General features: G+C 44.3%; 3 protein-coding genes and 1 long non-coding RNA gene across 15 annotated transcripts in view; 2 read left to right on the top strand and 2 right to left on the bottom strand.

Annotated features, from left to right (window-relative positions):
* The first annotated feature begins 234 nt into the window (after nucleotides 1-234).
* wnt9b (wingless-type MMTV integration site family, member 9B) lies at nucleotides 235-6,778 on the top strand. Its single transcript, XM_071471294.1, has 4 exons — nucleotides 235-450; nucleotides 1,092-1,345; nucleotides 2,961-3,226; nucleotides 4,676-6,778. The coding sequence occupies exons 1-4, from the start codon at nucleotides 365-367 to the stop codon at nucleotides 5,135-5,137; spliced, it is 1,068 nt and encodes a 355-aa protein (XP_071327395.1). The 5' UTR covers nucleotides 235-364; the 3' UTR covers nucleotides 5,138-6,778.
* LOC139614145 (uncharacterized) lies at nucleotides 2,984-15,429 on the bottom strand. 2 transcript variants are annotated; one of them, XR_011686911.1, is made up of 5 exons: nucleotides 15,288-15,429; nucleotides 14,415-14,559; nucleotides 10,035-10,227; nucleotides 9,596-9,749; nucleotides 2,984-3,121 (listed from the first exon to the last, which is right to left on the bottom strand). It is a non-coding gene; the product is annotated as an uncharacterized lncRNA (long non-coding RNA). The 2 variants fall into 2 exon arrangements; XR_011686909.1 differs by lacking the exon at nucleotides 2,984-3,121 and adding an exon at nucleotides 8,064-9,362 and having other exon boundaries at nucleotides 15,288-15,428.
* gosr2 (golgi SNAP receptor complex member 2) lies at nucleotides 15,412-21,116 on the top strand. Its single transcript, XM_071471303.1, has 6 exons — nucleotides 15,412-15,579; nucleotides 15,826-15,890; nucleotides 17,850-17,958; nucleotides 18,966-19,098; nucleotides 19,192-19,332; nucleotides 19,848-21,116. The coding sequence occupies exons 1-6, from the start codon at nucleotides 15,551-15,553 to the stop codon at nucleotides 20,007-20,009; spliced, it is 639 nt and encodes a 212-aa protein (XP_071327404.1). The 5' UTR covers nucleotides 15,412-15,550; the 3' UTR covers nucleotides 20,010-21,116.
* Nucleotides 21,117-21,437: 321 nt separating this feature from the next.
* The window catches only part of gpatch8 (G patch domain containing 8), a 28,805-nt gene continuing 23,590 nt past the window's right edge, over nucleotides 21,438-26,652 (bottom strand). For all 11 annotated transcript variants that reach the window (XM_071471177.1, XM_071471188.1, XM_071471235.1 and 8 more), the window contains one exon: nucleotides 21,438-26,501. In XM_071471177.1, coding sequence (XP_071327278.1) covers nucleotides 22,661-26,501 — 3,841 coding nt within the window. In that variant the 3' untranslated portion in view covers nucleotides 21,438-22,660. The remainder of the gene's footprint in view (nucleotides 26,502-26,652) is intronic.

The raw sequence follows: 26,652 nt of genomic DNA, 5'->3' as shown, positions 1-26,652 counted from the left end.
AGGTGTGTATGCTTGGTGCGTGACCAGAATGGCTGGAGCCACGAACATCATCACGATGTGCATCAAGGTGTGTTGAGATTTCTTTATCACCGCAGGTAGCTCCGTCCACCTGGGTGGTGTTACAGTGGGAGGGAACACACAGAAATATTGAGAGAGTCCAATGAGGGTGCGGTAATATGATGTGCCCCCCCCCCCCCCCTCTCCACCCCAAAGAGCCCTGCCTCCCAGCGGAGCACTGGGCCAGGCGCACCGGGTTGAGAGTCTGTGTGCATGTGGGGCCCCTTAAAGAGGTTCGCCGAGCAGACGGCTCAGACTTTCTCCGTTGAAGAATCAGCGAGATGAAGAGCAGCGCCAACCCGGCACCATGCGCTCCAGGCTCCCACGGACCGCCTGCCTATTGCGACTCGTTGCACTCTGCATCCTCCTCTCGCACACTGCAGCTTACTTTGGGTCAGATAATGTCCTTTTTTTTTTTTTACATCCGACCATCACATTGAATGATTTTCTTTGTTGTTTAAATCTATCACAAGCTTTAACCAATTTACGCACGCGTCAATTGCGCACAAACCATTGGGCTTTATTGTTCTGGTGTTGTGCGAAACCTCTAGAGTTTTACAAATTGTTATGGGACTTTGTCGCAATAAACCATAGTCATTACTAGAGGTAATTTAACATGTATCTAAACCATATTAAGAAGAATTATTTGGCTATTTCGACGCGATTTTCTTGGATTTATTGGATTATCCTTTAGTGTATTCCTTATAGGAATTCTTACTGTTCACAGTATGGATATGTAGAGGGAAAAGTAAAATAGTACTCCTTTGCATTTAATTTATTTTCAGAGAAATTAACATTTTCAGGTGGCAAGAGCGTAAAATCAACTACGCTCCAACGCGCACATTTGTCACAGTCACATCTCTCCATCAGGAAATTACGGCAGATACAGTTTAGCCTAATCATTGGAGGATATTTCACTATTATAGTGATATATATAGCTATAGGCCGGCAGTTAATTTTAAACGTAGGAAAATATTTTGTATTTTACTTACAATCTTACAATTTCTAATTCGTTCCTTGCTTTCCTCTCCAAGGCTGACAGGTCGGGAACCCTTGGTGTTTTTACCTGGCCCGTTTTCCAATGAACCTCCCACGGGAAAGGCCCACCTGAAGCAGTGCGAGCAGATGACTCTGACCAGGCGGCAGAAGAGACTGTGTCGCAGGGAGCCTGGTTTGGCCGAGACGCTGCGAGAGTCGGTGCGCCTCAGCCTCCTGGAGTGTCGGTATCAGTTCAGGAATGAGCGCTGGAACTGCAGCCTGGACGGCCGGGGAAGCCTGCTGAAGAGAGGTGAGCCATTCACGCAGGTTTGGGTTGTTGGCGGGACCGAAGCTTCGACCTTTTATTTGTCTATTGGGTATATTTTCCTGAAGTGAAGCAGGTGCACAGCTGCACGTCTTTTCTTATCTCCATCACTCAGCTAGATGACATGCAGTGGGCCTGTGTTTTATAGAAAAGCATCATGCGTCTTTGAGAAGGTTTTGCTGTGCCACATCTGCCTGCATGGCCCTGATGCTGAGGGCAACATCAGTTTATCTTAAAACCAGGTGATTATATGAGGCATTTAAAAAAATGAGAGGGAACAAAAGGATGAGCAAAGTTATAAAAGTCTGAGTAATGAGATGTGATCCTTGTCTAACTTGACTTTTTTATTGAATAGTTTGGCCCATAAACCTGTTAAACATGTTAACTTGCCTCTGGCGTTTCAAATATAAATATTCATACAAATTCATGTTATTTGTCATAGAAAATAGTATTAAATAGATATCACTTGATTTATTTTGTCAACCTCAAAGTAAAATAATACAACATCTGACCATATGTAAAAAAAAAAAAAAAAAAAAAAAGTTGTTGCTTTATGATCACAAATTTGAAAGTAAGAAGCAAGTTTATCAATAGTTTCCTTATTGCATCACTGATTTTACAACATTAGAAATTAGCTTCACAATAAACTGTCTCAAGTCACTGTTGTGGATTTTTTTTAAGTCACAGCCGTTCTTTCCTTCCTTTCCTTTTCTAGCAAACGTAAGCATTTGTGACAATGACAACAGCTGACACTTCTGAAGGCTTTCTCTTTTATTTCCTGTTACTTGAGATGTTCTGTAAAGTCACTTGACTTGAAAAAAAGTTTTCCAGAAGTTGTCTGCGTGTACATTTTTTGTACGGTCTGATACAGCCATTGATTAGCTATACTAAAAAAAAAAGTGTGTCCATACTTAATCACCATACTGCCTATAGCTCAGATCCTCTGCAGGTCTGCTGTGCACAGAAAATGCTTTAGGATCTCTCAGGCTTTATGCATATGTATATAAGTGTGTGGGAGAACATGAACAGGTCAGCATAGAGGTAATGAGGGAGTAGAAAGCCAAGAAATGTGGTGTGGTGGAGAGCGCTCAAGCCCTGTGGTTATTTTTATCTCGGGAAAGCGCCCATTCCCAGAGGAAAAGGGTGGCGTGATTACCCACTTTCATCTGGGAAAATCCTTCCTAGTCAAAATAATAATTAATTGGATCAAAATATACCCTGGTGACGGCTCTGGGTGAAGCAAATAACAGTGTGAAACCAAAAGGAAAGGTCAGAGGAGGAATTATGACACATGAAAATTTGCAGTATAATGCTGACGTTGTTTTAAACCATGACAACGTAGTGAGCGCTTTGTAAACATTTGGACTTTAAGGTTTATTCTGTGGCACAAAAGACATTGTGATGATTGTAATCTATGAATTAATCCCTAGTTTGCACTCAGAGCAGTTTTTGATGCCAACAAAAGCTCTTGCATTGTTATCTCAGCAAATTCAGCTAATCAGATAAGTCCAGATAAAACTTAATTGATATCCTTTTAGTACTTTTTTTTTTTTACACAAAGTTATCCTTTCTCCTCTGATGCATTTTACATTTATCCCAGCGTTCAAGGAGACTGCCTTCCTCCTGGCAGTGTCCTCTGCGGCGCTGACCCATGCACTCGCCAAAGCGTGCAGCTCAGGCCGAATGGAGAGGTGCACGTGTGACGATTCCCCAGGCATCCAGCATCGAGAGGCGTGGCAGTGGGGGGTCTGCGGCGACAACCTGAAATACAGCACCAAGTTTCTAAAGAAGTTCCTCGGCCAGAAGAGGGTCAGCAAGGACCTGAGGGCCCAGGTCGACGCCCACAACATCAACGTTGGAACTCGAGTGAGTGTGAACAAATAAACACAAAGAGTATTGTAGAAATAATGCCACAAAATAACAACCCCCCCCCCCCACACTCCCCGTCTGCTTTTTATGATGAAGTTGCCACCCAAGCCCAAGGCATCAAAAACATCACCTATACCTGAGCCACACTTAGCCCAATTAGTCTGGCTACAATTTTACATAACAGTTACACCTCTGGCACACTCCTGCACCGTCAGAGGATACAGAATTGTAAATCCTCACCTGCATAATTTTTCTCCGTGCCAGCCAGACAAACGCCCCCTTATTTGCTGCCGTCGTTGGCCTTGGTGGATAACACAGAGGCTGAGGGTGAGGCAGTGCAGCGGGGAGACAAGACGGCTGTGGGATTGTCGGAGCCAGGTGTTCTCAGGCATGATAAAGCTTGCTGTGCAGCCCCACAGAAAATTAAAGGTCTCATGTCGGAGAGAACGATTATAACCGTGGCCTCTTTTTAATATACGAGCGAGCATTTTTTTCCACTTACTGGATCACTGTGCTCTTCATAAATCCACCTAATGTTCATAACCACCACTATGGAGCTCTGAAATAGCAGGCCCCAGGGTCCTTGCTCCTGCAGCTCACACCTAAGTTAGAGCCGGTGGAGACAAAAAGGAAAAAAACACCACAGGAAGAACTGAGGGCGACTATCTTATCTCATCTTTACTGAGTTAAATGTTTTCCTCACTTTTCACCAATGTGGCTTAGAGAAGCTGTGATAACAAAAACATGAAGTGGCACCCCCTCCTCTTCCTCTCTCAGTAATGGTGCTCTGAAGCCCCTGAGGCGTTCATACCTGCAAAGGGAGGAACTGAGCAGAACTTTTCAACCCAGAAGCACCCTCTGGCTCTCTGTGTGTGACCTGTCTCTGGCCCCCGCCAAGACAGCAGGCTGAGTGATCGCGCTCTCATCACTGACCATCAAACTCAGTGAACTATTAACCTACATCGGGGGCACCGTTACAAACATTTTTTGGCACTTCTTGCACAGAAATTCTTATGGATGTTTTCCATGAGCAGGCATGTACTAAAAACAGGGTGGAGAGATTCCACTGTCTGCGCTGTTTGTCACCTCTGCCTCAGGCTTCAGCGAAGAGAGACAGGAGAGAGGCAGACGGAGCTAGTTTCGACACATTTACCAAAAAAAAAAAAGGGCAAGAGGTGTCCAAGTGAGAAATGTGAGGTAAATGAAATACAGCATCCTGAACAGTCCCCCTCAATCCATTATGTCAAAATTTTTGACTGAGGTGAGCTAAAGGCACACTAGCTTCAGACCACCACCCCAAACCCTTACCCAACCTGCAGGAAACTGTCTCACTCTGTCCAGATAGACCTCCCAGATAAGAGGCCAGGTAATGAATCAAACTGAAGGAACTGACATCTCTCCCCTTTTTTTCCCTCCCATGCATTCCCCCCCTCCCCCCTATCTCAGGCAGTGAAGAGTGGGCTGAAAACAACCTGCAAGTGTCACGGTGTCTCCGGCTCCTGCGCCGTACGGACTTGCTGGAAGCAGCTGTCACCTTTCCACGACACTGGGCGGCTGCTGAAGTATCGATATGACACGGCGGTGCGAGTGCTGAGCGTCACCAACGCAGCCACGGGGGAGACGGAGCTCGCAGGGCCCCGTCGTCACGGCCAGAGCCTCCGCACTACTGACCTAGTCTACTTGGAAGACTCCCCAAGCTTCTGCAGGCCCTCCCGCTACTCCCCGGGCACAGGCAGCCGGTCATGTGCCAAAGACACCAGCTGTCAGAGCCTGTGCTGTGGACGTGGCTACAACACAGCAATGCGCCTCAGCAGCCTGTCCTGCCACTGCCAGGTACGCTGGTGCTGCCACGTGGAGTGTCAGACATGTGTCAGAGAGGAGGAGGTGTACACCTGCAAAACTGCATAAACAAACAACGAGATAGAAGAAATATAGGGTGGATGGGAAGACTTGAAAGATCGCTCTTACATGTCGACATGACTGAACTATAATCTCCTATAGACAATCCACTGCTCTGACCTCACATCACCAGAGCACGTCTGTGCAGACCTCCATCCTGAGTTGCATGTTATTTTGGGAGGAATATACACTTACAAAGTTATAAAATTGCAGGTTATTTGCTAATCATCAGCGATTTGATATGCAGCCGCTTACAGTAGGTGAGGATGTTTTCAAACCACTCTGCTCTCCTCTCACTGGATGCACTGACAATCCCACTCTTCTGGGATGGAGGGAAACAAGCTCTTAAAAAGCAGGTACTGGACTGGACTGGATGGAACCAGCAGTACGACATCAAACCCTGTCTACAGGGGAGCTTCAACACTGACTTTGCTGTATTGTAATTATCCCATTTCATTTGACTATTTATTGTATCACTCATTGTGTCTGTTGTACTGCTGCTTTACACTTTAACCTTCTTATAATCAAGAGTTGCCACTAAGGCTGAAACGGCCTTAAAAGGAATCTACCTGTCTGTCCTATTTTGTCTGCTGTGTTCTGTTTTCTGCTGTGGAGAACCTTTTATGGTTCTTCTCTGAGTAAAAAGCACTTAAGTTGCTCTTGCTACATATGATACAAAGTGTATAGTTAATCACAGAAGTTAGAAAAAAATGTTTAGGTCTAAATATATGTATAAATTGAACCACTGGAAGCTTTGAGGTGTGGTTAATGCCACTGATATACATTGTTAGTACATGCATTAACTGGGTTATTGTGTAAAGAAACAAGCTGGGTTTCAGTTGCTCTTATGGAAATGTCTATGGAAATCTCTACATGTAGCCTAATGTGTGCTCAGCCAGAACAAAGGGAGATACTTGGAGTAAGAGTGAGGGGGAAACACCAAACAAGAATGAAAAACACTTAAATTGTGAACATACCAGCTCTTTTCTTTTTTTTCTTCTATTTATAGAGACGCACACTTTGCAATACTTTTAAGTCAAAAATTGCCTGATTGAACCGTTTGGTTTTCAAAGTCTAATTTAGCCACATCTTTGTTCTTGATGCCTTTGAACTGGGCTAATCATGCTTCTTATTTTTGCAAATTGCTAATCAAAGGAAATCACCATGTTTACTCCCTGATACTCACATCCAAAACAAAGTGTCCATGTGTGCAGGTCAAAAGTGCACGTTAGACCCCAAAAGATTTATTTTTATTGGCCAGTTTATGTTTTGTGTGAGCGATTCTGAACTGTATATATGATATGAATATAACTCATGCCAGGGCTCCAGGCGTATGACAATGTGGAATCGTAATTTACTACCTCACTTCATCTTTTGGCAAATATCAGTAAGATTTATGAGTTATGCAGAGTTGTTATTCTCTCTGTAGATACATGTCCTCTTCCTTTGATCATATTTTAGATTTTTGTACAGTTCTTTTGAATTCGGTCCTTTCTATATGTATGTATATATATATATATATATATATATATATATATATATATATATATACATATATATTGCAAAAATAAATCTTTTGTCTTTAATCTTGTTGCATTACATTCTTATTTAAAACAAATAAGATTAATAAATGGACATAAATTTGTAAGAGCTATGTATTTGTTGTGTCTTCTTCAGTTGCAGGAGTTGGTTACCCTCAACTGCACTCACACACACACACACACACACACACACACACACACACACACACACACACACACCCCACACGCAACAGGGAAACTAGTGCAATACACCTGCCTGACACTTTGCACCCTGCGTCCGATGAGCAAAAACCACTTCCTGCTGATACGGCCCTGCCCTCCTTTTCATCTGAAAGGACTGTGGTCTCGCTGCGTCACCCTCAACCGCCCTGTAACAGGCGCAGAGTGGGTGGGTGGGTGGAGGGCACGTTTACAGGTGTTGTGCCTCCGGCCAGTGCAACAAACACAATGACAATTATAATGACGATGATGACTCAGAGGAATGCTGTATTTGAGTATTTGACCCCCAATTCACCATTAGAAAGTTGCAATTGGCCGCCCCAGTGTGACGATGATGAGAGCACTTTGCGTGCTATTATCCGTGAATCATAACTTTCCGCTCATTTGCAAGGCATCAGAGAAGCTACAGCACACAGAGGGCTATTGTATGAGGTATTTATGTTCAGTGTGCACTCTGGTGCTTTTGATGTTGCTCTCTAATTACTATGATTACACATTATTATTCCTTATTAGAACATCAATTTCAGACCCAGATTATTACAGAGAATTATAAAATAATTTTAAAATCACTAGGTTTTTCTCACAAGTCTCATTATGTTAAAAATGTCTTTTATGGATGCACAGTATATGGTATTGTTGGTGCAAATGATGAGTATACTGAATGTCTTGGGGAGACGGGGGGCAATCCTCAGCCATTTTGTAATGTAACTTTTAGGGGGAAAAAACTGTTTGACATTCGTAACCACATTGAGAGATGAACTATATAAACAGAGCGGGAGTAAAGGGAAAAAGAGAGAAAAACTGTAATCGCAGAAAACTCATGCTTCTTGAAACCATTCCTCTTTAATGCATCACCTCACAATGCAGGGGTTCTGCTGCTGCAGAACTGGTATGACCAAGAGCTTGTGGTTGCTAAACTCTAGGTAATGTTAGCAAACATCGGCCTGAAATTGTTCCATAATGGAGATTACTAAGCCAGTTTGGTGACTATGACTATGACTATGACTCTCAGTGCACACAGTTCATCAAAAGTTTCACCATGTCGCTTTTAGACCTCCTTTATGGACTGAGAAAATTCTCCTATTTCTAAAGTCAAATAAAAACATTTACAGATCACTGGACCGGCTGGAAGATGTATTGTCACAAAGCTGAAAACAGGGCTGATTTTCGTGGCTCACATTTTGGAGATACATGGTTTTCAGTTGACAGACAATATGTTTTTGTCCATCTAATAACAGCATTGTATTACCAGTATAAACCTTTGCATGTATCCTTTGCTACAATATTAATTTCCCCTCTCGGACAATAAAGTTGAAAAACTTCAGTACAGCGATCCATACATGCATCAGCTGATGACTGAGGTTAAACAAGTTCATGTGGTGAGACTACTGACTCACTCATATTAACCTGCCATATTATAATATTGCGGATCAATATTTAACTTTCTTCAACACGAATGCTATGCATTAAAAAAAACACCTTCTTCTCAGCGCAGCAGTGGGATAAAGAACGAGACAGAGGAGTGTGGCGCGGGCAGCAGGGTGGACCGGGGTTGAGATATTGAAGGACATAAAGGAAAAAGATGAGGATGGAGGGATGAGAAGGGATAGTTTGTGGCCCCAGGAGGCCTATCCCCTGCTGCTGCTGTTGTTGTTTTATAATGAACTCCTAAAGCCTTCATTTCCCTCGCTACCCTGAGCGGAGGGGGTGCAGCGATGGGGGCTGCTGAGTCCACAGCCGGATTCGCACGCACAAGCCCCGAGGGTGGCTGCTTTGAGCAGGGTGGGGGGTTGGATGGAGCAAGGGTGCAATATGCAAGCTCCTGTGTTGTCTGTGTATGTGTTTGAAACAGTCCTGACAGGAGACAGGTGAGGGCAGAAAGGTTTTTGCATACGTGTGCGTGCATACTTGCTGTGTGCACACACCTGTGGTCACTTCAATGGGAGTGATATGTGAGTGTGTGTTTGTAGTGGGGTTTTCGGTGCGGGTGGGGGGTGCACAGTCAGGCTGCTGTATGCTGGAGTTTCTCTGTCACCCTGGGACACTGAATGACATAGATAATGTAGGATGATGCTGGTGGTAACACTATCTTCTGTGTCTGCACTGGTCTGGTTCAGGTAAAGGTTACTATGCTGGGCTGGGCTGCAGCACTGCACTGCGCTCTGATAGATGAAGATGAATTGACAAACTGAGGCTGGGGCATTTTTTTTTGAGATATGTATTATATTTGTGTTGCTTAGCAAAAAGGCATTATCCATAGCGACTTACATAGCTTGCAGGTTTATACATCACTCATTTGTGTAAGAACAGTAGATGTTAACTGAAGCGTGGAAAGCTTGGCTGATACTTTGCTCAAGGACACAAAGCGCAGTCCCGTCCTGTAATCAGAAGCTCTGAGCCCCAAGTCAAACGTCTAAACCCTACCAGACTTCCGCCTCTGAAGTGAAGGTGCTCAGATGGCAGCAGTGCTGAGCCTAATCCCCACACCCCGACATCGCGCAGAGAGAAAATGAAAGGATGAAGAGAATGTGGAGAGATGGATTTAGTGCAGAAAAAGAAGGAAAAGAGAGAGACAGAGAGAGAGAGAGAGAGACAGTTGTAAATACGGCATGGGGTAGGAATTTGGAATGTGAAATGACTAATGCAATTGCTCAACCCACAACAAGAACATGCACTGCCTAGAGCTATGACAAGGCTGAGTGCATACCTCTATGGGGGGGCCAAGCTCAGAGGCTGGGGTGGACTGGGGATGGTGGCTGAGCTCCTCACAGTGGGTGATGAGACGCACGGGTGTAGAGACGGTGTATACATGTGTTATGGTCAATTGAGCAGACAGCAGGGTTGAAATGATGGATTTTCACCTGAGGATGGAGAGAAAAAGAAGAACAGAAAATAACTGTGTTACAGTATGAATAATATACACAAATATACACTGTATCAAATACACAAAATTAAAGCAGACATAAGAAGATGGATTAAATACATCTCTTTAGGAGTTGAGCCAATAGCGTGCATTATAAACAACATTTTATATTTGGTCGTAGTTTCCAGAGGCATCCTAGCATCTGCCAGAGTTTGGGCTGGATAACAGGGGGCATGAGGGAAATGCCAAAAATTTCATCTTCACAGAAAATATGGATATATACTTGTTTTCTTTGTCTTCTATGACGTCCAACGAAACATCTTTGAGGTCTGGACCGTTTGTCGGACAAAACAAACAATATATCGACTGGAGCTTCTGGTGCTGTAGTTGAGATGGCTGTTTATAGCCATGCGAGTGGTTTGGCTCCAGGGATCAAGTCTGTCTGCTGGCCGGCTGGTCACTCCAGTATTTTGGTCCTGTTTGAAATATATTTTAACATCTATTGCATGGATTAACATTACATTTTGCACAGACATTCATGGTTCCCAGAGGATGAATCATCCACAGGCATCATCAGGTCAAAATTAAAATTTGTCCAGTTTAATTTTTACCAAATACCTGCAAAACTAATGACATTTCCCATAGTTGCAGCCCGGTTGTGTTCACAAACACCAACTGTTGCTGAGACTTCTACTCTACTAGCCAAACTGATGTCCTGTGCCAACTGGCTTTATTAACCAACTAATAGTGTTTAAAAATAATGTATTCCATAACAAACTTGCCATGTGAAGCAAAGACAAAAGAAGAAAATGATTAAAAGAAGCTGGATGCTTGAGGGCGGGAGCAGACAGGGCAGTATAGTGCTTGAGAATTGATTTCATGCTGCAACTGCAACGATGCCCTGCATATGTTTAGTGGTGCCCCCCTTGACCGATTCGTTGTGAGCCCCCCCCCGCCACCTACCTCCCTCCCCCTCTAAATGGGAAACTCCAGGGGGAGTTTGTTCCCATGCTACTCCTCAGAAACACCTGCAGTGCTAACAGCAGGGTTTACATTGCAGCCGCGGTGATAGGATGCGATAAGACCTCATGCACCTTCATAACTGACTCCCCCACTGCTCAATGTATGGTACTCCTCTGCTTTTCTCTCACAAGAACACACACACACACACACACACACACACACTATGACCTCCATTACAACCGAAACAAAACTTTCCCAGGTCAACAACGTCTGAGAGAGAAAAACACAGATAAAGGGCAGAGCTATGTGTTCTCTCAACCAGCAACATTTCGGAAAAATAAGTCTGGAATGTCGTCTGTGATTATTTGTAATTCCTACTGCTGCACAATTATGGCCTTATTATTTCCATGAGTGCTCACACTTATTAAATCATCACTGTCATTGAAGGATTCGAATGCACAATAATGTGCCATCAAAATCTATTATCCTTTGAGCTCTGTGAACCACACAACTCTGGCTAACTGACACAAACGACTTAATCATGAAAGTGTGGTTGAGAGCAGGTGAGTGACTGTGGGTAGGAGGCTGTCAGGTAGGGGAAACCCGGTGCAGCTCTCCCTGCCATGTTGTTGTTTGTGTTTCAATCCTGGCTAAGCCGTCACCCACCTATCGCAGGGGTGGACAGCATCTCTCATCCTCAGAGGCGTGGGTGTCACAGGTGGTATGGCCACAGGGCTGTGTGTGTGCGTCTGCGTGAGCGTCTGACAGCTGTGTAGGCTCTGTGAGGTCAGACGAAGAGAAGCCGGGGGGGGGGGGCAATAATTACATCATAATAATATCAGTAAATAGAAATAGCTGCTTTAGGTTACTCCAAACAGGCTACACCCATGGATAGATTATGAGACAAAGGGCACCTGGACACAGACACGTAAAAGCCCCCCCCCCCCCCCCCCCCCCCCCCCCACCCCCAAGACAGTGTGGTCATTCTGCATCTCTTTGTATTGATTTGTATCTCTTTGTGGTGTTTTTCGCATAATTGTGTGGTCACTTTACATGTCTTTGCGGTGATCATGCATCGCCCTGTGCTTGTTTTTTTTCTCTGTGGTTGTTTTTGCATCATTTGGGCCAATTTTTTTAGACTATGTTTTTGGCATTTTTGCCTTTATTTGACAGTCTGGAGAGATACAGGAAACGAGGGAAACAAAAGAATGATGGGAATCCACTGTGGACATTGCAGTTTTGTGGTATGTGCCTTAACCATCAGGCCACCGGGCATCTATCGTTTTGCAGTCACTATGTGATTATTTTTTTTTGCATTACTCTGTGGTCATTTCAAGTCTCTTAAGGGGTAGTTTTGATTGACTTTCCAGCATAAAATGTCACCAGTCACCTCATTAAGAGGGTCTGATATTAAATACCCCACCACCTATCGCGATCCGACTCTGGAAGCTTCCAGGGGGGGGCTCCCCTCTGGTCTTGCTTTTCCCACCAGAATCCACTGAGACACTGGAAGCTTATGAGTTTCCCCTGTCATCTCTGACAGGCCCTCATTTGCTTTCATTCAGCGTCTCATCACAGCTTCAAAGACGAGTGGATCATCTGCCTTGGGGGGAGTGAGAACATCGCTGTGCCTTTAAAAAAATGACAGGTATCCAAAAACTGTTGACCCAAGGCAATTTTGCTCCTCATAATTGGCTTCTTCACTCTGTCTGTCTTGGGCAATCACTGTAGAGTTATGATGTATTATATTGCCTGGAAAACATCATTATGTATGTTGTGTAAAAGTGATTCAATAACGTATCATTTTCCCTTGATGAACAAAACAGTGTTATTGAGGGGGGTAATCACAGAGTACACTGAGTGCTTTCTGCCTCTACTGAACAATAACTCTGCTGCCATGTTGTCTAAGCAGGACCGGGAGGCTGATCCAGCGCTAAATTTTGTTTGGTTCCACCTGGAGCATCCGAAGCAGTGAAGCCTGGCATCAGGAAATAACCTTCTTTCCTTGACGATGCAGTGAGGTGGCCACACACACACACACACACACATAAGACTTTTCTGCATCTGTCTCCATGTCTGAATTAAAATACACATAAAATTTATTATGGACAATTATGGAAAATGTGTCGTTTTTTCATTTAAGAGCAGTGGTTGAAGGTAACCAAGGGTTACCTGTACAATTTCTAGGTACTCTACATGAGTATTTCCATTTAAAGAGACTTTATATTCAACTCCACTCCATTTTTACTGAACTAGATTTATCTGAAAGATTCAGTTACTTTTCAGATCATTTTCAATGTAATATACATCGTTATAGGCTAAACTAATCAACACTAAATAAAGTTGCTAAAGCTAGTTCTCCATTGACATTAAAATATTGCCCCCAAGTTAATGAATCAGTAATAATATTTTCATATTATTGCCTACATATAAAAGGCTTATATGATAATAAAAACACTTTCAATGGGGCTGTTTGGCTTAATGAGTGCTTTTATCTTCTGATTATTAAAGTACATTTTGCTGTTACTTTTTTATTTTTATGTAAATAAGATCCTTTATCTGCAATGGAGTATTTCTACACTGTGGTATTGTTATAAGATCTCAATGCTTTTTCCACAACTGAAGAGCACTAATGACCAAATAGCAAAAATGTTCAGTGCTGTATATTGCAACTCCAGCTCTGCGCAAAAAAACTAAATCAGTGACCAACATTTTGAGATATACTGATAAAATCAGACAAACAAATGGGCCCTGAGACATCTTCCTCAGCAGATTAATAACTGGACAGAACAACTCTATGAACATGTATTAAGGTACAACAATGACCTCGAACTGGGTGTAACCACATGTGATGTCCCGGTCAGTTGGAGTGGCGTGATTGTGCTCCACACCTGCAGTCTAAATTCTAGTTTGTGCCTGTGGTGCTCAGGTGTGGAGGAAAACCAGTAAGCTCATCTCATCCTTTCCCGAGGGCTGAAAGATAAAGGAAAGACAGACGGAGAGAACCCCACGACCTTGAGAGAGAGGTAAATGTGCCTCATGTGCTGCTCAGAAACGGTTGGACGGGGGCCTTCTTGCTCCCGTTCTCTAGTTCTTCTCTATTCTGAGCAACAGGTTAAAGCTGTGCACATCCAACCACTGCCCTGGGGATGTGTTATGACAACCGAAAACGGTGAACAGCGAGAGCAAGAAGTGGCATGAACAGATCTCAAGGTTTCTGACATGTTGGGGGTGGGTGAAAAGGACCTCTGTTGAGAAGTGTCTAGCCTGAAGATACAACCATCAACTCAAGTACCATCAGGCAGCCAGGGGAAAACTGTCTGGGCCGACGTCTGACTGCTGTGCTGGATGAGGCAAACAAACACAGCTAGCATTGGCAAATGGGAGCTCGTAACAGCTCACCGCACTAATTAGGTCAAAGGATGTTTGAATTTGCATTGCTTGCTCTTGGACTCATCGATTCTCCCCTCCCAAGTCGGTAGACAGAGCAGCGAAGGAGGGTTGGTGAGAGGTGATTGAGATGCGGTTTTGTTAAGGTGCCAGGCAGCGCCCCGGGATGATTTTCCTCCCATTAAATCACCAAGGAACTATTGTGAAATTTTCCCCAAACTTCTTCTGGGAAATCCAATCATGCCACTTTCACACAGTGCTCCATGACAGAATCAGTCTGTGACAGGCAACTTAGCAAACAATCTCTCACCTTCCCCAGATGTCCTCTTCACATTGATCCGTGACTTGTAATCTCACCTCACTATGAAAAGTTTGATATCATTGGTTTTGGTGTTTCTGACCGCAGGCGAGAAGGAAGCCACTGGATGGACAGACACGAATATTCTGACACCTATCTGTGGAAAAAGAGGATAGCCTAATTAGACTGAGTCAGGGTGAGCTGACAAAAGCTACCCCCAGGACATGTTTCACAGAGTCTTTCCTGTCACATGTCTACATGTCAACAGATTATGTTATATGCTCTCAGAGCTTGCCTTAAAAGGGGAAAGGCTCTCTGCTTATACTTCTGTCAGTTATTATGTTTAAGAGAATATCAAATATAATGGAAAATGTTGCCTGAAGCCAAGATTTAGATTTGCAAAATTTAGTATCAGCTGGATAAATTGAAGGAAATGTTGACTGGTCCATTATTGCCACTGTCAGATTCAACTTGTAAGGGGCACCGGGGCAAAAATGTGTTGTTTGGCCCCTGTTGAGCTCCAATGTAAGGCCACAAGACAGAGGATGGAGGATCTGACATAGATGATACTGTTCACTGGTGGCACAAAATTCTGGAAAGTTTGTGATTAATAAAACTGTGTAGACCAAAGTAAAAGTGGAGTTTTTGTTTTACAAAAAATGACATTTCCTGTGTGTCTGATGCTGAGCTGTACTGACACTAAGTGGCACCTCTTCAGCATTTTCTGTGTGACAAAGACTATTTATTTACAAAATCAACAGAGAACGATTAATCAAAAGTTCTAGCTATAGTATTAACGATAGTTAACAGACCATCCCACAAAAATGTCAGAGAAATCGCCGTTAGCCATGCAAAAGCTGTAGTACGGAGCAAAAATGCAACTACCTTTTCAATGTCCAAAAATCGAGACAGAGTGAGAGCTCTTCACTCTTTTCTCCCCCCCCCCCTCTCTCTTTCTCTCGCTCTCTGATGACGCAGGAGAGCTTCCGCTTTCCTGTTTCCGTACACAAACGCTCTGCTGATGACGTGTACACTCCACCACCGTTAGGCAGGCTGCTAGCTTAGCCACCTGTCAGAATAAAGGTGTTTTAAATAAATTAACGACATAAGGTAAAAACGAAGCAAAGCGTGTCAGTAGATCGGGGAAAATGGAGACGCTTTACCACCAGACGAACAAGTGAGTGCGTCTGTCTTATGGGAGAACTCTCATAGAGACTTGTCGCAGCTAGCTAACGAGTGTAACTAAACTAGCTAATTACCAATGACTTACCTGTTGTAAATTATTATCAACACAGGAGCATAATTGGCCTTTAAAATGTTTCTACTGTCGTTCACTGATGATCATTACTGTACAAAATTTGTGGAATTATAGTTTTGGTTTCTTCCCCTTTGCCAGTTTAACCTTATGTTTGTTCTGAATCAGGCAAATCCAGGAGGTTCAGTCTCTGATGGGAAACCTGGAGAAGACAGACCGTCAGTCGGTTCACTGTGAGTACTCAGAGCTGCAGTTTCTCTTGCTGCTCAAATCTGCTTCTCCTAAAGAAAAAATCGAGTAAGGCAATCCAGCCAGGATCAGCAACCAGGCAAACATGGCAACTGCCAACAGCAAAGATCCAAGGTTCACTCCATATCATTTTTGTTTACTTCATCAAGTTGCTTTAGATTTTTCTTTGTGTGAAGTAATTAACTTACAGTGGAACCTTGGGTAAAGTATTGTTATTCCAACACAGATAAACTGTAAGGCTGCAATTGACAACTGTTTTCACCCTCAGTGTGTCTGGCAGTTATTTCCTTTAATAATCAAGTGATTGTTCAGTGTGTAGAATAAAATAGAATAGTCAGAATATAATGAGATGATGCCCATCATCATTCCTGAAGCCCAAGTTAACATATTCAAACACACACACAAAAACAGAACAATGTTTTTCCAAATAATTCTCTGTCAGTCAAATAACAAACTGATCATTTCAGTTCCAGAGTATCAGTTGGTTTCTGGGTTCCTGGGAAAATAATGAAATTGCCATGTGTGGTGGGGGTCAGTAAGAGGGCTCCTGCCCCTGAGGGCCTTCTGAGGGCACCTCAGGACTTTAATCCCAATGGCTGTAATATTTGCACTTTATTCCAGAAAGTCTCCTTTACATACATAATAATCTCTTATCTATAACTGGCTGGAAGAAGAAGTTATAGATAATATAGATATACATTTTTGGGAATTACATATATATATATTTTTTAATGTATTATGGTATTTATAGATAAAGGTATTAATAATTACAATAATTCTGTGCTCCAATCACAGACTGTCTTTCTTAGTATTTCAAATAGATTGCAAGTAGTACATTGAAACAATGCAGTACCCTAAAAACGAATACTGTAAAACTCTAAATGTATGTATACTTTATTTAATAATTTTATGTACTGTTCTTATCTGCTGTGACGTCATTGTGAGTGTTGTTTCCGTCTCAAACCCCAGCTTTATTTTTTGTTGCTGTTATTTGATCAATAAAAGGACGATGGGAAGAGACAGAGCAATGGGCTGTGCATGATTTATCTGAGGGTCACGTTCAGCTCTCCCACTGCTCTGTATACGAGTGTTGTTAGATCAGTGTTGATGGCACAACTTCCAGTCCATTTATCTTTGAATGGTCTCTTAATTTGTACTCAGTACTTGCTCTTTGTTATGGCTGCCTGTTACCCTCTCTGACATAATGACTGTAGGGGGGGCTGGTGCGTCCCTGGTTGATTGTTCTCTGTGGTTGGTGCCTGCCCGATCAGTTCTGGGCCAGGCTGGTGCCAGGACAGGAAGCAGCGGGGTGGGTGCAGTGACAGAAACTGGAAGGGCTTCTTCTAGATAATGGTGGGAGCCAGGCAGTAGACAACCCTCCCCCTCTTCTCCTGCCGTAATTATGACATCAACTTGTATTTTAACGCCAGGGGGGATGTAGCATGCTAACCTTATACAGTTACTAATGAAAGAGGGTGATTCCACTGATAAATGCCCCTGTAAGGGATCTTAATATGGCCAGATGCACAGGAATAAAAAGGTAGCCACAGTCTCAGCAACATTAAGACTAAATGAAGTTGAAAAAACAAATTTCAAACATATGTATGATTTACCTTCAACAAAAATCTGACATAGAGCTGCAACTATTAGTCTATTACTGGACAATCAACAAAATTTAATCTCCAACTATTTTCTTGAGTGATAATAATGTTTTTTGTTATTTTCTAAGCAAAAATGCCAAACATTTGCTGGTTACAACCTCTCAAATGTCACGATTTGATGTTTTGTGGTGATATATATCAATAAACTGATTATGTTTGGGTTTGAACTTAGTTGCAGCCCTAAACTGATTTACTGTGTTCCTTCCATGGTTCTACCAAATTTATTGTCATTTTCTTTACCCTCTCATTTTTTTTCTTTTTCTTTTTCTCAATATATACAAGTGTTAGAGAATGACCTGCAGGCAAGAATCGACCAGATCTTCAACCAGTTAGAACGTCTGGAGATTCTAGCCAGCAAGGAGCCGCCAAACCGCCGTCAGAACGCCAAATTGTGAGTTTGTAGTGAGTCAATTGATGGTGACCCTAAAGCCCCAGAGCTGGCAGGGCGAGCCATATCTCATAAAGGCACAGGGAGGGTGTAGAGGATGAGACAGGCAGCCCTGTCCTGCCCTGTGGCGACGTGGCTCTATGAAAACATTTCCTCAGAAGCCCCGTCATCACCAGCATTCCTGCTGCATTGGGCAAAGATTCATTCCTGAGCTGGGTAAACAGGCCTTAGGGGACACAGTGCACCCCGTCCCACGGCACTCCTCTGATCTTGGAGGAGCTCTAGTGGGGCCTGAGTGAAGCTCAGGAGAGGGGGAGACGGTGAGAGACTCTTCATTCCAGCTACGTGAGATTTGAGGGGAAAAGAAATGTTCTCATCAACCAGAGCAAATATGAACAGTAAGAATTAAAATGTGGAGCAATGTCGTAGAATATATCAAGCAGGTGAGTGAGTGTCTGTCATGGTTGCTGCAAAATTCACCAGTTTAAATTCAAGGCCTTTAAAACCAGCAGGGACAACAAGGCTTACAATTCTTCATGAACTACATGAATTCATTGATATTTATATCACTTTTTTGTTCATGCTTTGCAGCTGTATATAACAATAACTCTTAGTCATAATTGACAAATGAATATGAGCTGGACTCAGATAAGCAGCAGAAAATAAGTGTATTAACCAATTAAAAAATGTAAGTTCATTCACGTTTTTACGAAAACTGCCCATGATGAGACTCTGAGCTTCCAGTCTTCTGTAGCTAATGAAACAGCCGCCTGCTGCACAGCGTTGAATCAGTCTTACTTTTGGTTTATGGGTGTGTAACATACATCAAATACAAAAAAGTGATAGCAAATGTTACTGCCTAAGACTTTTGTAAATTAAATTAGAAAATTTTAAAAAGCAAGTAATTGCTTTGTAAGACTCTAAGACCTGCAGATACCCTGGTTTTTAGTGTAATGTTGTGTTGAGCTTTTCATAACAAAGTTTCAACTGTATTCTCTGGTTTCCTCCAGGCGAGTGGACCAGCTTAAATATGATGTTCAACACCTTCGCACCGCACTACAAAATTTCCAGCACCGACGCTACGCCAGAGAGGCCCAGGAGAGAGAGAGGGAGGAACTCATGAGCCGCACCTTCACGACCAACGTTAGTCAAGTGTACCTCCAAACAAGCTGTCACAACGCCTCAATCTCACGATGAATAATGTGGATTTACAAAGTGTTTGATCTCGTTCAACAGGATGCAGATACCTCCATCCCCATAGATGAGACCTTACAGTTCAACTCCAATTTGCACAACGCACACAGAGGCATGGATGACCTCCTGGGCAGTGGCAGCAGCATCCTCAACGGTCTCAGAGATCAAAGGTCCACATTGAAGGTGTGTGCCTACGATTTACACAGAATCTATGAAGAAACAAAGAAAGCCTATCTGCAGTGGAGTAGAGGACTTCCTTTTTGATTTCTAGAGAAAGGAAGCAGTATAGAAAGGCACGTTCCCCTGACAGATGCAGGGTAAAAGTTCTACTCCCTGACCCACTTTCTGACGTCCACATTGATCACAATAGTCTCATTGTTGGCGTGCATGTGCTCAGCGTGAGGGTGAGTCCTTGTTTCCAGGGAGGAGATGGTCTTCCTGGTTTTGCTTCAGGCCTCCTCTTATCAGGGTGTGTCCCTTGATCAGCACTCATGGCCCGGGTTTCTAGCCATGAGAAACTTGTGACGGAGCGGCGCGTCAGGCTGGGTGTCGGCACTCACTCGTCTCCCAAAATCAGATGAATTAGTTCAGATAATTGCAATGCCGTCATGTAATGTCTCCGTTTTCCAAAACAGTTTTTCATGGCTGTTATATCCTAATCTAACTCGTGCGATCGTTACTGTTTTGGCTCTGCACAGGGGACCCATAAGAAGATGCTGGATGTGGCCAACATGTTGGGGCTGTCGAACACAGTGATGAGACTGATAGAGAGGCGAGCCACCCAGGACAAGTTCATCATGATTGGAGGCATGCTGTTGACCTGCGTCTTCATGTTCCTGGTAATCAGATACCTGGGCTGACCTCCATCCATTGATGAGTTGTGGACATTTCTGCAGCACATGGTCCCTCATGATATGAAAAGTGGCAGAGCTGAATTTTTAACATCAGATTAAAGCAATTTTTTTTTTTTGTAAATTTTGCCATTATAGTTTGTTTCCCGCCATTATTTTAATAGTAGGGCACCTTGAAAATGGAAAAAGACCTTACTTACAGACAGTATTTTCATTCCACTTGAAGCTCCAAGAGAGCATTGAACTCTGCTGCTCTCCCCAGATTACTGCCACACATCCATAATCCTTTTTTTTTTTTTTTATAATGAAAACCACTCTTGTGACTGTACCTATATGACTTCTTTAAGATACTTCAACCAGATATTTATCCTCAACTTGCTTTTGCCTCTATTTGTTTTGTTTTGTTCCTTCATCTGTCACTAATGTTGTCTGTGTCACTCTGCCTTCTTCAGCATGGTTCAACAGAGAAACAGAAATACTTATTATGCTCCATATTTCTTTACATCACACCTCAAGAATACTTCCTGAAGAATCTTCTGCTTTTGTGTTATGATGTTTACTCAGTAGCTCACTCGCTAATACAACAGCCCTGCAATAAATCTGTTGTTCAGTTTTTTTGGGTGAAATTGCTGTTGAGACTTTTTAATTTTTTAGGATGTGGTCTGTGGTGCTGTTGAATTGTGCTGCATTACACGGAGAGGTGTTTGTTATTTAGCCTCCCCTCAGTGATATAAAAAGAGGTGAATAAAATAATAAAGGCGCCTTTCTGTATAACAATTCTACACCACAAACTGCAGCCTCCAGAAATGATCAGTTGCACCTCCCTAAAATAGTTTTAACAAAAACTGAACATGTCCTTCATGAAGGGAGTATTTATTGCAGGGCTGTTGTATCAAACTGCTATAGGTTTAGGAATGTGTATGTAATAAACTGGCAACTGAGCATATTTGTTGCCAAGATTATACACCAGAGATAAACGCGATGACAACAAAGATCTTTTGAGAAGTAGCAGTCATTTTGTAATTGTTACATACCTTCTCTTGGATTTAAGCTCAAGTCCTGTCTCACTATGTGAGTGATTTAATTCTCTTAATAGAATAAAACATGTTTAATTCCCTGGTGTCTTTATCCAATCAATCTGCTGGAAACAGTAACAAGGTTCATTTAAAACAGATTTTTGCCAGGTAGCTCTTATTAATAAGAACTACTAGTAGCCATCTCAACTGTTACTATACATTTTGTGGAATTGCTGCTTTCACAAGTCTGTTCAAGGTAACTATGGCACCACCTAGTGTTTCTTATTGGACACTGACCTCTGCAGGAACTGCTCGTCTCTCTGAGGTTTATGTAAATGTGACAAAATGTCATAAGCATTGTGAGTGATGAGGATCCTCATGACTTTCATTAGCCCGCTTACATATTACGGAAAAAGACACATGAACTCAAGATTTTATTTGCTGAAACAGAGTAAGTCTTTAAAAAATACAGAGTTGCTACTGTTTGACCGATCACTATCCTTCACCATCCCAGCCCGTCTCCGCCGGGGTAATTTAGAAACAACCTTGATAAAATACATAGTGTCCATCATCCACCCAACTTGACATTCTGCTTTATCCAACAGCAGTTTCAAACCTCTAGAATGTTAATAGGTTAATCTACAGCAGTTTTATTTACAAAATTACACAAAAGCAAAACACGGCCCTTCTTTTGAAGAGCATTTTGGAAAATAATTTAAAAACAGAAAAATACAATTATTGCAGTATACTACAATCTTATTGTTACGTGATGCCAAAGCACCATCTTGATGTACAGATTTCAGTGCAATTCATTCTGGTGTACCCTAACCACAAGGGAACATGTGCCTCAGAGCATCGGGGATAGTAGGACCCCTACATCACATTTCCCCTCACCTACTGAGGGGGTTCATAGGTGACAATGTCATACCGATGGGTGACACCATAGCTGTAATTTCATATGGTCATCATTGGTGGGATTCTTCACATTACACACTGATATATGTACAAGTTACTGCATTACAAATTATTTTGAGACCAAGGATCCAATAGAAAGCAAGTAGTCATATGAGAACAGAAAGCATCAGTTATTATGAAATAATCTGTCTCTGAAGGTTACATTACACAGTCAAAGCTGTTCGTCTCTAGAACAATGCACTTCCTCCTCCTCTCCTGACATGATTCTCCTTATAGCTTCAGCCATAGTGTCCCTCTTTGGCTGCCACAATGAGCAAAAACTGAGAGAATATTTTTATGTGGAAAACAAACAACAAAAAACTCCAGTGGTTTCTCTGATTTGTCATCAAAACAAATGGATGCTGTTATTATTCCTCCTACATGGAATATAAACCAATGTCTTGAGGAAGTCTCTTTAAATCGACGCCCTGTCTTAAAAATTCAGGGCGGACCAAGAAAAGTCTCACATGAGCCAGAATAAAATTTTAGTGTCAAATTTAAAGCCAACACAAGCAGCACCACTTTGTGGCTACAACTTGCTGCACTGTGTAGGCCAGTGAAAATTGTGGTTTATTGACAAGCTTCTTGTCTCACTGCACAAAGACTTGATCTAAAACTCCAAACCAAGACATTTCAGGTCAAGTCTTTCCCCTAGAGCTGTGAATGAACTCCTTCACTTTAAATCAATACTCAAGAGCCATGGTTAGGTGGGTGCTGGAGGTCCTGCCCCGAAAAGATTGGGTGTAGGAGTGGGTGGAGCTGGAGTGCTGCTGCTGCAGCAGCTTGTGAGGGCCGAGGTGTGAATAGTGTGGGGTAAAGGGCTGTATGTGGGACATGGTGGAGAGCTAAGGGGGTATGGTGAAGTGCAGAAGCTGGGATAATATGTATGGGCTGACCAGAGAGGAAAGCTGTTGGGTGAGCAGGAATCAGCCCAGCATGTCCCAGTGAGTGTCCCAGAGAGTGACCAAGCGAGGGGCCCAAAGGAGACAGGGAGATAGGGGTAAGGTGGTGCTGGGGAATGTGGTGTACCTGGGCCAACTGGGCATGTGCAGGGTGTGGGTGGTGGGGATGCGCTGGGTGGATGCCCATGGCTGCAGCAGTGGCAGCATGGTGCTGCAGGATGGCGTGTTGAACTGTAGTGATGGACGTGCCAGAGGCCACTGACACGGTTGGCTGCTGAATGTGGATCTGTTGCAGAGCTGGTGGAGGAGGTGCTGGGGCCAGGTTGGCGGCTGCTGCAGCGGCGGCTGCTGCAGCAGCAGCAGAGGGAAATGTCTTGACCTGCTTGGCCAAAAGCTGCTGCTGGATGTGCTGCTGTGCAGCTTGTTGCAGCTTGCTGTACTTCTCCATTTCCTCTGGTGTGAATGTAATGGGCTGACTCTCCAAAGGAGCCAGTCCATCCTCCTCTGCCTCCATGCCATCCTCCTCCAGATTGGGTGGTGGATAAGCAGGGTAGGCATGCATCGGTGGCTGCTGCTGCATTTCTGGCATGAGGGACTCCATCATGGGGTTCTGGGAAGGGTCCTGTCCTGACTCTCCTTGGTACTGAGGCATTATCATAGAAGGTTCCTCTTCAAACAATGGTCGGGGTTCTTGGTGCACTTGGGCTTCTGTAGTGGGATGCGGTGTCTCTTCTTGTACCACTGTGCTCTGTGGGGCCTCCTCAACCTTCTGGACTGGTGGAGCTGGAGGTGGTGGTGGAGGAGGGAACTCCCTTATAGGCTCTACCAGGATAACCTCTGCCTCAGCCTCAGAGCCCTTCCCTGATCCTGATTTCTCACCCTCATCAGGTCTGGTTAGAGGAATCACTGGTTTCTTCCCTGCCTGCAGCTTACCAAAAAGTGGAAGCATGGCCTTACTTCCTAGGGTCGGGGGAAGTTTGGGACCAAAGTAACCCTGTGGTGGGTCTTTAATCTTAATGCCAGATTTTGTTCCTGTGGTAGAATCATCAGCACTTTTTTTAGACTGAACCTTCTCCAGGAGTTGGCGTGCAGTCAGGGTGTTTTTCTGTTCCCCTGCATCTCGGGACCCCCCTGGCCTCAGAGCCTGTGAGCTAGATGAATGGGTGTTGCGGTTAAGGCCTCGTGATGAAGATGATCGTGGAGACTGTGAGCGGTAGATGCGAGAGCGGATGAAGTCTCTGCGATGTGCATCAGCGTCCACTCGACCTCTGGGGCCTCGTCGGTGAGGGGAGCCTTTGGCTGAACTGGAGGAGCGGCTGCCAGAGCTGTGGCTTCGGCTGTAGCTGCGCCTCCAGGATCTTGCACTGGTGCTGCGGCTCCAGCTACTAGAGCTTCTCGAGCTGCTCCGATGGTGCCGCCGGTGCCTTTTTCTGCGGCTGTAGCTGCGTGAACGTGAGCGGGAGTCATCTGAAGAGGAGGAGGAGTACTGATGTCTTCTGGATCGTCTACGTCCTCGACTACCCCTCCGCTCATACTCAGAGTCTGATGAACGTTTGGAGCGCCGCCGTCTGCGACCCTCAGTACTATAGTCACTGTAGCTGTCAGAGTAGCTGCGACTGCGGTGGCTGTAGGCACTGCTGCCTGCTGAGGAGCGGTCAGAGCTGCTGGAGTAAGAGTGACTACGAGAGGTTTGGCCCCGATGGCGCCGACGGCTGCTGCCCCGTCTTTCCCCTCGTCTTGATGAACGACTGCACGACCGCCCTGATTCCTCACTATGGTGGCGCCGTTGTTCCCGAGGACTTGACCTGTGATGACGTGAACGTTGAGTGTTAGAGCCCCCTTCTTCTTCACTCTCACTGCTGGGAGGTCTACCAGGACCGGGACTCTTTTGGGCAGAGGTGGAGCAGGAGGCACTTTGAGGTGCACTGGAGTCAGTCTTCTGTCGCTTGTTGCCACTGTGCTCCTCTGAGGAGTTGGCCTTGTCGGTGCCTTTTTTGGCTCCTCCTTCCTCTGCGCCAGACTTGCAAGGCACTTCCTTAGTAGCACGTTTTCTCTTCCCTAGCTCTACTCCTGTATTTCCTGTAGCTCCACCCCCTCCAGTTGTCAGCTGAACAGAGGAGGAAACAGCTTTATCTTCTGACTTTGGTTTTGCTTTCTCCTTTTCATCACCTGTTGCCTCCTCTTGATCTGGAGCTTTGTTTTTGCTCTTCTTCCGTTTGTGTTTCTTCTTCTTTTTGGGTTTATCTTGCGTTACTTCAGTCTCTCCCTCTGCACCTTCTGCTGCTCCTTTTTCTTTTCCTTTGCGTTTTGAGTGCTTTGCAGACTTCTTATGCTTCTTCTTTTTCTTTTTTTTCTTGGCACTACTGCTGCCCGTTGCAGGTTTTTGTTCATCACCTTCTGATTGGCCAAGCTCTCCCTTCATCATTGGCTTATCTTTGTCAGTACTGGTCCCAGGTTTAGTAGTTGAATCTACTTCAGCTGTTGAGGCTGCTCCCTCCTGTCCCTTGTCATCAGACTCTTCACAAGGTTTAGGGGACTTTGCTGCTTTCCCACCACGCACCCCTTTGTTGCGGGACAGCTTGAAGTCAAAGTAGAGGGGATTACAGCTGTAAGACAGGGAAGGCTGCGCTTTTGTAAATTCGAGGAGCTCAGATGGCCACTGCAGGGTGGTGCTCTCATCTTTGCTAAGAACTGGGAAGAAGGGACCGGTGGGGATTTTAGGGCCTGAAGTGGAATCCAGAGTTTCCTGTGTGCTCTCTGCCTTTTGTGTAGGTGAGGTGGGTACCGTGGAGGCTGTGTCTGCTGCGCATGAAGAGACCTCCTCTGTCTTCACTTTAGGTGATAGAGGGGTTGGCTCCAAGTCAGGGGTTGAAGGGGCAATACCTTGTTCTTTTTCAGTCTTACACTCTGTAACGCTGGGCTCCGTCTGCTCAGGACTGGCTTCAACCTTTTTCTCCTCCTGCACTTCCTCGTCCTCTTCCTCTTCTTTGCTCTCACACTGATCAGTGGCCTTCATGAACAGCAAAAACTGGAAGTGAGGCTTTACCCGGCAGTGAGCTGGAGGTACATAGTGATAGTACTGCGGCTCCTGTCCAGCATATCCTTCCTCTTTTTTCATCATCATCTTCAGTTTGTTTAGTGTGGAGGCTAGAGAGCCTCCATCATCAGGCTGCGTCGCCTCCTCCGTCCCTGCCACACCGCCCTCTCCTCCTTCACCTACTCCTGACACTACCTTGGGGCTCTCTGTGCCGCAGCCAGATGTCTCCTCCTGTCCTCCTGTCTTTTCCCCCTCCTGGCTCTCTTCCTCCTCCATAGCCTCCTCACCATGATCAGCAAACACTGCAGCTGCTGTCTCCAGTTTTACTGGAGCTTTCTTGGCGAAAGAGAAGGACACGCTGACTTTGGATGCACCACTTGGGGTTGGGGAGGAGGAGCTGTTCTTTCCCAGTGAGAAGCTGATGGCTGGGCCAGGCTTTGGGGAGGCTTGCCCAGTTTTATCTGTCAGTGATCCTTCCAGGGCGCCGTCTATCAAAGCAGGGTTCTCAGGCATCATGTTGTCGCCATCTTCCGCCTTCTCTCCGTCCACAGCCACTGTGGTGGTTTTGAACATTGGCCCACTTCCTGGAGTACTGAAAAACAGAAGCATGAGACCAATGTGATGTAGGATCAATGTTTCCAACTATCAGACTTCATGTCAGTGAGAGTATGAAAAGAGGATAATCAAATGTTTGTTGTGTTTGTTAATCACCACATGGGCTAAAGTCTTCAGCAGCAGTTTTA

This window comes from Trachinotus anak, unplaced genomic scaffold (genome assembly GCF_046630095.1).
Source record: "Trachinotus anak isolate AG129_WGS33_773 ecotype Australia unplaced genomic scaffold, CSIRO_AGI_Tana_v1 ptg000003l, whole genome shotgun sequence".
Classification (NCBI taxonomy): Eukaryota; Metazoa; Chordata; class Actinopteri; order Carangiformes; family Carangidae; genus Trachinotus; species Trachinotus anak.
The sequence above is the reverse complement of the archived record's forward strand: the minus strand, read 5'-3'. Positions and strand labels throughout refer to the sequence as shown.

Excerpts from the sequence above, each read along its gene's own strand:
- gosr2 (XM_071471303.1), top strand. The coding sequence starts at position 15,551 with ATGGAGACGCTTTACCACCAGACGAACAA. Across the intron at positions 17,959-18,965 it reads CGCCGTCAGAACGCCAAATT|GCGAGTGGACCAGCTTAAAT; the intron begins GTGAGTTTGTAG and ends GGTTTCCTCCAG. Across the intron at positions 19,099-19,191 it reads GCCGCACCTTCACGACCAAC|GATGCAGATACCTCCATCCC; the intron begins GTTAGTCAAGTG and ends CTCGTTCAACAG.
- wnt9b (XM_071471294.1), top strand. The coding sequence starts at position 365 with ATGCGCTCCAGGCTCCCACGGACCGCCTGCCTATTGCGACTCGTTGCA. Across the intron at positions 1,346-2,960 it reads GGGAAGCCTGCTGAAGAGAG|CGTTCAAGGAGACTGCCTTC; the intron begins GTGAGCCATTCA and ends CATTTATCCCAG. Across the intron at positions 3,227-4,675 it reads ACATCAACGTTGGAACTCGA|GCAGTGAAGAGTGGGCTGAA; the intron begins GTGAGTGTGAAC and ends CCCCTATCTCAG.